A 9922-nucleotide genomic window follows, 5' to 3' on the forward strand; every position below is an offset into this window, starting at 1 on the left:
CCCGCGGCCCCGCTCGGCCGTCGCGGCCCCAGCCATGGGCGACGGGATCTGTCCCCGCGCGGCCCGACGGCGGGACCTGCCCGGCGAGCAGCCGGCTGACAATAGCTGCTACTTTTGAATGGAGCCCTCCTCGCGGCTGCGGTCCATATTAGCATACGCGGCGGCCATTGGCCGAAGCGAGCCCCTCTGCTCCCGGATTGGCTGGGCGGCCGCCGGTCCCGGTTTGATTTTTCCGGCCCAGGGCCCTGCGCTGCGCCTCCCCGGCAGCCTGGCTGGGGCGGGGCCTACCAGCGTCTTGGTCACGCCCACCGCGAGGCCCCGCCCCAGCCTCCTCGCGGCCCCTGCTCCCGCCTCCACGCCCACCAGCCCTTCCTCCCGCCCCGCCCCCCGCCTCTTCTCCCAGAGGTGGGGCCTGGCGCCCTGCAGGGAAGCTGAACCCAGGTGGCCTCTTGGGTAGCGGTGGGAGGATACGGTCCGTCCTGCGCCCCACCTTTTCCTCCCAGCTCCCTGGGGTCTCCTCCCTGAGGGTCTCCCGGCTGCAGGCACCAGCTGAGGGGGCCCCCTCCTGCACCAAGCCAGCCCCTAGAGGATCCCAGGCTCCAGCCAGCTGGGCGCCCCTCACAGAGGCCTCTCTGTCCTCACTGCAGCCCCGCGGGACCGTCTGGCCTGGCCTGGCCTGCGGCTGCAGGACAAAGCCACTTTCTCCTGTGTCCCCAGATGCCCATCCGGTGACCGACTCCCGTAGCTCCCAGCCCCTCCCTGCGTGGACATCTCCTCCAGCTGTCCTGGCTCTCACAGCCCGCACCCCTGGGGCCTGGGGCCTCTGCTGCGTTTCCAGCTGGATCTGCTGTCCACCTCCTGGGGAGCCCAGATGTGGGCCCAGGCCCTAGCCTGCGTCCTGGCTCCAGGAGCCCCCAGAAGCCAGGTTGGGGTCAGGGCATTTCTCTGCTTCTGCCTGTCCTCTCAGCTCTGCCCTGGGTCCACCCCCACCACCACTGAACACCACAGCAGTGCCCACAGGTCGTCTGCAGCTTCTGCCTTCTCAGGACACTGTCTAGCCTCTAGCCCCTCTCTGGCACCCCTCCAGTCCCTCTGGGGAGGCTCAGCAGCTGCCTCATGGCCTCTGTGTCCTCAGCTCTGAGCACCCAGGCATGTAGCTCAGGCTTCCGGGACAGCTGCCCTGGCCAGCACTACTGTGCCCCCTCCTGCTCTTGGTTACTCGTTCAGAGTTGGTGTGTGTACGGTAACGTTGGCAGGGCAGGTGGAGGGCTAAAAAGCTAAGCGCCGTGCCCCGTCACCCTGTGGAGCTCAGCCATGGGAGCCCATCCCCGGCCCCCCACAGATAGACCAGCCGAAGGCCCTCTGCACTCTCACGCCCTCCCCTGCCCCGGGCCTTGGGCACTCGCCTTCCCTTACCTCTGGGCCCTGGCACCTGGTGCCTCTCTTGCCAGAAAGGCACACTCGTCTCTACTCCTGGCTCATCTCTATGCGTCCTTTAACTGCCGAAGTCCCCCACCTCACCCCCAAAGTGTGGTCAGATGCCTGACATTAGATGCCAGGCTAAGGTGGCTATTTCCCTATGACTCCTTGTGCTGTTCTGGAGCAGGGAGGGCCACGCCAAGGCCTGGGCTGGGCATGGCCCACTGTGGGGACTCAGTGGATGTCTGCAAGCACACAGGAGACCTTATCCAGGAGAGATCGCAGTGGTAGTGCTCTCCTTGGGTGGGGCACCAGGGCACAGCACGGCCTGTGGGATGGGGAGGCTCAGGCAGCACTGTGGGCTGGCATGGAGGCCAGCAGGAGTGTGGAGGCCGCCAGTGGGGAAGGGCATGGCCCTCCGTGCTGGGCAGCCAGAGCTCCTGGTGAGCCCAAGCACGCTGTGCAGACAGCAGGAGCTGGCCTGGCCTGTGAGCTTGTGCGGCTGGGCCCTGGAGGGTGTGGAGGAGTCCGAGTCAGTGCCTGGCTTCAGGGTGGGATGAAGGCATGGCCAGATGCCCTTCCCAGCCTGACCCTGACCACTTCCCCGTTGTTTCTGCTTCCCAGCCTGGCCTGACATTCCTGACCCTGAAGCTTTCAGTCCCCTGGGGGCTTCCAGAGCTCAGACCTAACCCAGGGGGCCCAGGCAGCCTCTGGGCTCTCAAGGTACCTATCTGGTTTTATTACGCTCCTGCTGTGCCAGCCCAGAGGTCCTTGGGAAGAGATGAGCAAGGCCTATGCCCCTCTGCCTATGAAGTCGCCCCTGCCCTGGGCATGGAGAGAGGGACCGACTGCTGCCCAGTCTCTGATGTTTCTGAACTCTCTGGTCTCCACTGCTGGGCCCTGCACCCTGCTCCCCTGGCCCCCTAAGGCAAAGGGCAGGTGGCTGATTAGCAGGTGTTCCTGGAGTTGTCAGCCATGCCCCCGCCCATCTGTACCCCTCCCGCCCAGACAGGTTCATGCAGGTCCTGCAGGTGCCTCTGGCTGCACAAACCTTTTCCAAACCTGCTGACCCTGGGCCCACCTTACCCTGAGGCAGGACTTGGAATTCACCTGCCATCTCAGCTGCCCAGCCCCACAGGGTGGTTAGGGCTGCTGTTGACTCTGCCCAGGGCGTGGAGCCCACTCTGCTTTCAGGGTTCCCTGCCCTCCACCCCTCAGGGTGCCATCCTCTGTTGCACCAATTGTTGGAGCAGGAGAGACACCATCCATTCAGCAAATATTCCCTGAACTGGTCTTGGTGACCAGTCGTGATTATGTGAGGCTTGGGTTCAGGCGCAGGGGCGGAGCAGTGAACCAAACAGCAGCCGGCTTTGTGAGTTTGTGGCCTTCTTGGGGGGCTAGGTGGCAGGGAATACAGAAAGGCAGCAGGTCACAGAACTTTCTGAGGAGGAAGCGGCCTTGGCTGGCCTCCCTGGGGATGTATGCCCAGGACCTGCCAGCAAGGAGGCACTCTCTTAACAGGGATTACCAGGCAGAACTGTAGGAGATGTTAACTTCTCATTCCGGGTCCTAAAACACCATGTGGATTTGCTTCTTTTCTTTGTTCTTTTGAGAGAAGGTCTCATTATGTCCTGTAGGATGGCCTTGAACTCACCATGTAGCCCAGCCTGGTTTCAAACTCCTGGTGTTCCTCCTGCATCAGCCTCCCAAATGCTAGGATTGCAGGTGTGTGCCACCCTGCCTGGCAGCACCATATGGATTTATATTATTTTATTTTTGAGACAGGGTCTTACTCTGTGGTTTAGGCTGGCCTGGACTCACTGTGTAGCCTAGGCTGGCCTCCAACTGGCAGTGATCTTCCTGCCTCAGCCTCGAAAGTGCTGGGATTACAGGCGTGTGCCACCATTCCCAGAACCATGTGTTTTTTTTGTTTTGTTTTGTTTTTTTGTTTGTTTGTTTTTCGTCTTTTTGAGACAGGGTCTCACTATGCAGTTCAGGCTGGACTTGACCTCATTTTGTAGCCCAGGCGGGCCTCGAACTCACAGCAATCCTCCTGTCTCAGTCTCCCTAGTGCTGGGATGACAAGTGTGTGCCACCACACCCAGATTACCATGTGGACTTTTAAAAACCATTTGCATGCATTATTTTCAGACTTAACAAAGCCAGTTTCTATTATTATTATTTTTTATTTTTTTTGAGACAGGGTCTCACTATGCAGTTCAAACTGGTCTTGAGCTCACTTTGTAGCCCAGGCTGGTCTCAAACTCACAATGATCCTCCTGTCTCAGCCTCCCGAGTGCTGGGATTACAGGCGTGCACCACCACGCCCAGCTCCAAAGCCAGTTTCTGTAAGAAAGTTTGTCCCCAAAGAGCCAAAGCTATTGCTTCATATTTTTCACAGGTGACTTCATAGAAATCAATGTATCTTGAAATTTGATATGTAGTTAAAGTATCCACCTCCTCCAGCCATAGCCAGACCTGGATCTGGCCCCCCTCTGCCCCCAGACAGCCTGGGTGCAGTGGGCTTCGGTGTGGGTGAATGGAAGCAGGCGTAGGCCCTTCTCAGGCCCAAACCCTGACAAGGACGGACCCTCCTGTCTGTGGAAGGACCAGAAGATGGGCAGAAGGCTGGTCAGATCTCAGGCAGGTCCAGACCGCGTTCAGAACCCCAGCGGGGTGCCTGGCTCCTGCACCTCCAGGGTCCCCCTCCGCCTGTGCAGTGGTGTAATCCCGCTGTGCAAACCCGAGGAGCTTCAGCTCCCCAGGGCAGAGTGCTGGGACGCTGGGGACGCAGCCAGGGGTGGACCAGGGGCAGGGCGGCCTGGGACCGGACGGGGCTGTCCTGGGGGCTGACCTGCGCGGGAGACATGGCCCAAAGCCAGACAGGGACAGGGCGAGGGGCAAGGAGGGATCGGACGAGGCGGGGCCAGACTGGACTGGCCCGGTAGAGGCGGGGCGAGCTAGACCAACCCTCCGGATGCCGTGACGCCGGTCAGACGGAGCGCGCGGGTCACGAGTGCCAGCTCAGCGGGTGGCGACGGCGACATGGCCTCCGAGGCCGACGTGCGGGCCGGGCTGCAGCGCGCGGGTCAGGGCCACCTGCTGCGCTTCTGGGCCGAGCTGGGCCCGGAGCCGCGCGCTGCGCTGCTGACCGAGCTGGCGCCTCTGGACCCCGATGCACTACGCGAGCACTGCGCCTCGGCGGCAGAGGCCTGCGCGCGCGCCCCCGGCCCCACGCCCGGCCTGGCCGAGCGCCTGCGGCCCCTGTCCCCCGAGAGCATGGGCAGCGCGAGCTGCGGCGACCCGGAGGCGCGGCGGCGCTGGGAGGAGGAAGGTGGGTGGCGCGGGGTCCTGGGTGTGTGTGGGGGGCCCGGGGTTTCCCGTCTGCTGCACCCCGCCCACACGAGCCCCGGGCGGAGCTGTTCTGCCTGCACCCAGGCATCCCTTCACGGTGCCCCCCTCCAGGTTTCCGCCAGATCGCCCTGAGCAAGGTGGCCGTGCTGCTGCTGGCTGGCGGGCAGGGCACGCGCCTGGGGGTCACCTACCCGAAGGGCATGTACCAGGTGGGGCTGCCCAGTGGGAAGACCCTGTACCAGCTGCAGGCCGAGCGGATCCGACGAGTCGAGCAGCTGGCTGGCGAGCGCCACGGGACCCACTGCACCGTTCCCTGGTGCGTCCTTCTGCCCCACCCGGCCCTACTCAGCACCGACCCAGACCAGGCCCCTGCAGGAGGCTCACCCGTGTCCCTCCATCCCGGCCAGGTACATCATGACCAGCGAGTTTACGCTGGGGCCCACGGCCAGATTCTTCAAGGAGCATGACTTCTTCCACCTGGACCCTGCCAATGTGGTCCTGTTCGAGCAACGCATGCTGCCCGCCGTGACCTTCGACGGCAAGGCCATCCTGGAGCGGAAAGACAAGGTTGCCATGGCCCCAGGTAGGCCACCCTGAGACAGCACCCAGCCAGGAATTCAGAGGGCGCAGAGCCCTGACTCCCAGGCTGGACGTGGGCTGGTCACAAGCCCTCTCTGTGGTACGTCCATGGAGCTGTTTGGACAGTGAAGGTCGGAGCGGGCGTTTCCTGGCTGCAGCCTGCGGCGAGGCCCATTCCTCTGTCGCTCTGCAGATGGCAACGGGGGCCTGTACCGCGCGCTGGCGGACCACCAGGTCCTCGAAGACATGGAGCGCCGTGGAGTGGAGTTCGTGCACGTGTACTGTGTGGACAACATCCTAGTGCGGCTGGCTGATCCAATGTTCATCGGCTTCTGCGTGCTGCGGGGCGCGGACTGTGGCGCCAAGGTGAGCGCGGAGCTCCGCCCCGCCTCCGAGGAAACCCCGCCCACAAGACCCCGCCCCTCAGCGGGGAGCATTCAGAAGCTACCGTGCCTTGTCCTTATGGACACGCCCACGCGGAACCCCGTCCATCAGCAGGGCCAGTCCCGCCTCCTGTGGGTCTCGCCCTCCTCGCGTTGGGGGCGGGGGGGGGAGCAGAGGTTCTCTTTCCTGTACGTCATGTCCACACAGAGTCCCGCCCCTCCGCCGTGCCTGGCCCCTCCCCCACTAGGCCCCCTCCCTGCCCAGCACTGCCAAGCCCAACCTGACCCTGACCCTCCCTGTGGGCACAGGTGGTGGAAAAGGCCTACGCCGAGGAGCCTGTGGGCGTGGTGTGCCTGGTGGACGGCGTCCCCCAAGTGGTGGAGTACAGCGAGATCAGCCCTGAGATCGCAGGGCTGCGTGGGGCCGACGGGGGTCTGCTCTACAGTGCGGGCAACATGTGCAACCACTTCTTCACGCGAGGCTTCCTGCAGAGGGTCACCAGGTGCGACAGCAGAGGGCTTTGCGGTGCCAGCCAGGGCCGCGCACTGACCTAGGACTGGCGGTGCCCCACGCGCTGAGAGCTCTCATGGGCCCAGGTGGGGCTGAGCTGGAGAGTGGCCAGTGGGTTAGGAGAAGGTTGTGGGAGACAAGATCCGATGTGGTCACGCTCTGTGGTGGCCTCTGCCTTCTGTGAACTGACCCTGTGCCCACCAGCCCCGCCCCTCCCCTGGGGTTTGCCAGTTTCCACAGCACGGCAGGGATTTGGCTGATGGCACCTGGCTCTCAGTGCTGGGGATGCAGGGAGGAGCCCTGTGTCCTGTGGTGCCCGCCTGCCAGCCTGGCCCGTTTGGCCACCTGTGCCAGTCTGAACCTTCTTCCCCCTGCTCCAGGGAGTTTGAGCCTTTGCTGAAACCACACGTGGCTGTGAAGAAGGTCCCGTACGTGGACGAGGAGGGAAATCTGGTAAAGCCGCTAAAACCGAACGGGATAAAGATGGAGAAGTTTGTGTTTGATGTGTTCCAGTTTGCTAAGTTAGTGGTAGAAGTCACTTATTTTTTTCCCTTCTTCCTTCTGTCTTCTGGTGGTGGGGTCTGAGCCCCAGCCGGGGAGGGCAGTGGTGGTCCGGGAGGGTGCTCTTGCTCCCAGTGGAGGTGGACTCTGAGGGTGGGGACATGGGGAACAAATGGGCAGCTGACGCCCCGGAGGACTCTGGGGCCCCTCCTTAGCCCTTCACCCAGGGCTGGGTGTTCTCCCCACCTGGGGCTCCCCCTTGGCCCGGCTCATGGCTGGTGGGAGTGGGAGAGCTTGGGGCTACCAGACCTGCTCGGTGCCTGTGGGCCCCTCCTGGACCTGTGAACCTGGCGGCGCATACTAGGCCACTACCCCGGGGACATGTGATGACCGGCCCTGCCTCCTGCCAGGAACTTCGTTGCCTTCGAAGTCTCCAGGGAGGAGGAGTTTTCCCCCCTGAAGAATGCCGACTCAGCAGCCAGGGACAACCCCTCCACCGCCAGGCGGGCCCTGCTCACACAGCACCACCAGTGGGCACTGCAGGCTGGGGCCCGCTTCCTGGATGCACGGGGGGCCCAGCTTCCTGAGCAGCCTGGGTGAGTGCCCTGGGTGTGTCCCAGTCCTGCGGGCGGGTGGTAAGGGACCGGCCCTGGCCCCCAGGGCCTCCCTGCTCTGCTATACTGTGCACCACACCAGACGCAGGCGGCCATGTGCCCAGCCTGCCCAGCTGCAGCGGCTCGGCTCAGCCTTTCAGCCTGATCCCCCAAGTTCTGCTCGGGGCCTGGGCAGGCGGGGGCTCCACAGCCCCCAACTTAGTCATAAGCTTTGGAACCAAGCCCGGCTGTGACCCTCAGCAAGTGGCCGGGTGGCCTGGCCTGGGGCGGGGGCTGCTGTCTTGTGTTGTCTGGGGCGGGGCCTGGCTGCCAAGGCTTTGCACTGGGTGCCCAGGTGTGATTTCTAGCACAGACCAGAGCCTGTTGCGGGCAGAACATGGCCCATGGGAGGAGCTACGGACAAGGGGCTGCAGGGGCTGGTGTGTGACAATGGCCCTGCGCAGGGTACTGGGTGGCTTGGGGATCCCAAGAGCCAGATGCTGACCAGCATGTCCTCCACAGCTTGCCCCAAAATGGAGACCCTCCGGCCATTTGCGAGATATCGCCCTTAGTTTCTTACTCTGGAGAGGTGAGAGTCACCTGTCCCTGTCTGGCGTTTCCCTGGGGTTTGGCTTCCATGAACCAGAGGAAGACTGGAGAGAGATGGGTGCTGGGGGATGCTGCCTCAGTTTACCAGTGGGGTAAATGGTCCCTTAGAGTTACAGAGGACCTTCAGGGATGCAGGTAGAGTGAGGTGTCCTGAGGGGGGGTGGTGGAAGGACACCCAAGCCTGGGGCCAGGCTCAGGCCAGGCAAGTTTTGTGGGAGCCTCGCTGGGAGAGGGACATCTGCCCTCCACTGTACTCCAGGCACAGCTGGGATCCTGCTCCAAGGGTGCAGTGGGCCGCGGAGGGGTGGGTACTCAGCCATGGTGTCCTGTGATTTCCAGGGTTTGGAGGCCTATCTTCGAGGCCGTGAGCTCTGGTCCCCGTTCATCCTGGATGAGGACCAGGCCATAGTGCTGAGGTCACAGGAGGCCTGACCACTCCAAGACTGCCAGCTGGAGGGCCTCAGGGTGGGGACAAAGCCCTGGCCCCCGCTCCAGGCGTGTGTCTCCAGCCTGCAAACACAGAAGGGAACCTGATGGAGTACCCCACGGTGTACCCTGCAAGGCTGGCACCTCTCTTGCCACCTACATCGTCGGCAGATCTGGTGTGGGCCCTTTGGCTCATTTCTGACTGTAGGACTCTGGGAGGAGGAGGGTTGCAGAGTGGGAGTGGGCAAGAGGAGGCCACGTCATCCAGGAGGAGCTGCAGAGGGGAAGCTGGCCCTGGCATCTTGAAGGCCCTGTGTTCTCCACAAAGGACGAAGAGGTGCACAGCCCTGGCAGCCCAGGTCCAGATCTCAAGTCCCATTGCCCAGGGTGTGTTTAAGGTGGGCCCCTCCCCCCGGGCAGCTGAACCAGCAACTTGGGAGAGGCTGATGGTCTTACCTTGCTGGCCCAGCTGAAGCCAGGGGAGGCACCCGGCTGTCCCCGCCCAAGCTGTCCCCGCCCAGGCTGCCCTGCAGGGCCCGCCCTGCCTCTCCCCAGGTTTGTCCCAGGGACTCAGCCTCTCAGCTACTGGCAGGTGATTTGACCGCTGAGTTCAGAGCTGTCCCCCAGAACCTGTCCCCACACTGGGGCCTCCTGGTTGCAGGTCCTCCCAAGCTACCCCTGCTGGGCATGCAGCCTCCACATTCCAGGCCCTGGGCCTGGACCAGGACCAGGACCAGGACCAGGACCAGGCTCTGGCTCTGGCTCTGGCTCTGGCTGTCTCCTCTGCTGTGGCCGCTCTGAGGGCAGTGCCTCTCATTCACCTGTGTTCCCCACTTATGTAAGGAGCTCTGAGTGTTAAGTCATGCCACAGCCCCCAGTGGGGACCGGTCTTCCCCATCAGGAGAGGGTGTCAGGGGGGTTCATCCTGTGGCCTGGAGTCCTTGAGCCAGCTGGGGCGGAAGAGCAGGGTCAAGCCCACACTAGCCACGAGGGGACCATCACCTGGGCTGTGCCAGGCCTCTGGCCACAAACCTCAGAGGAAACCGTGCGCCTTAGTAGCCTCCCAGGGGACCGCAGGCACGCAGTGGGCCCGCACAGGGCTTGCACCGAGCACGTCTGGCCGGAGTCCTTGCCCACCTGCTCCTCAGGGCCGAAACGAGAGCTGCGCGAGCAGTGGGGCAAACGCCTAAACATGACTGTGTGAACCCGCAGAGCTGGGGAGTCCCGGGTACCCCGCAGTTTCCCATTCATCCTTCCCTGGCGAAGCCCGGCTGTGCCCTCCCCGCGGGGCTCTCCCTCGGGCCCTCCACACCAACACCCGCCATCCCCGAGCCCAGACCGTCCCGAGACAAGGACTGAAAGCGCGCCCCTCTCCGCACGCTCAGCTGGGACGTCCCGGAATAAACCCGGAGCTCCGTCTGGCCCTCCCGGGCAGGTGCACTTGCTGAGGAGCGCGGGCGGCGGGGCCCAGGGCTACCCTGGCGGCCGCCAGAGCCCTCGAGCTCGGGTCCGGCGCTCCACCGTGGTGTGGGGACGCGAGGCCGCCC

At 63.6% G+C, this 9922-nt stretch overlaps 1 protein-coding gene across 2 annotated transcripts; it reads left to right on the forward strand.

Annotated features, from left to right (window-relative positions):
* Window positions 1–4376: 4376 nt before the first annotated feature.
* Uap1l1 (UDP-N-acetylglucosamine pyrophosphorylase 1 like 1) lies at window positions 4377–9803 on the forward strand. Of its 2 annotated transcripts, none has more exons than XR_001231755.1 (9): window positions 4377–4753; window positions 4885–5089; window positions 5181–5356; window positions 5546–5718; window positions 6045–6238; window positions 6627–6699; window positions 7158–7343; window positions 7863–7929; window positions 8289–8314. XR_001231755.1 is itself a non-coding variant. In XM_005408576.2 (9 exons), the coding sequence occupies exons 1-9, from the start codon at window positions 4465–4467 to the stop codon at window positions 8379–8381; spliced, it is 1524 nt and encodes a 507-aa protein (XP_005408633.1). In that variant the 5' UTR covers window positions 4388–4464; the 3' UTR covers window positions 8382–9803. The 2 variants fall into 2 exon arrangements, 1 of the variants encoding a protein (XP_005408633.1); XM_005408576.2 differs by having other exon boundaries at window positions 4388–4753; window positions 6627–6767; window positions 8289–9803.
* The last annotated feature ends 119 nt before the right edge of the window (window positions 9804–9922 follow it).

Source organism: Chinchilla lanigera, unplaced genomic scaffold (assembly GCF_000276665.1).
Source record: "Chinchilla lanigera isolate Chin_1 unplaced genomic scaffold, ChiLan1.0 scaffold00112, whole genome shotgun sequence".
NCBI classification, from domain to species: domain Eukaryota; kingdom Metazoa; phylum Chordata; class Mammalia; order Rodentia; family Chinchillidae; genus Chinchilla; species Chinchilla lanigera.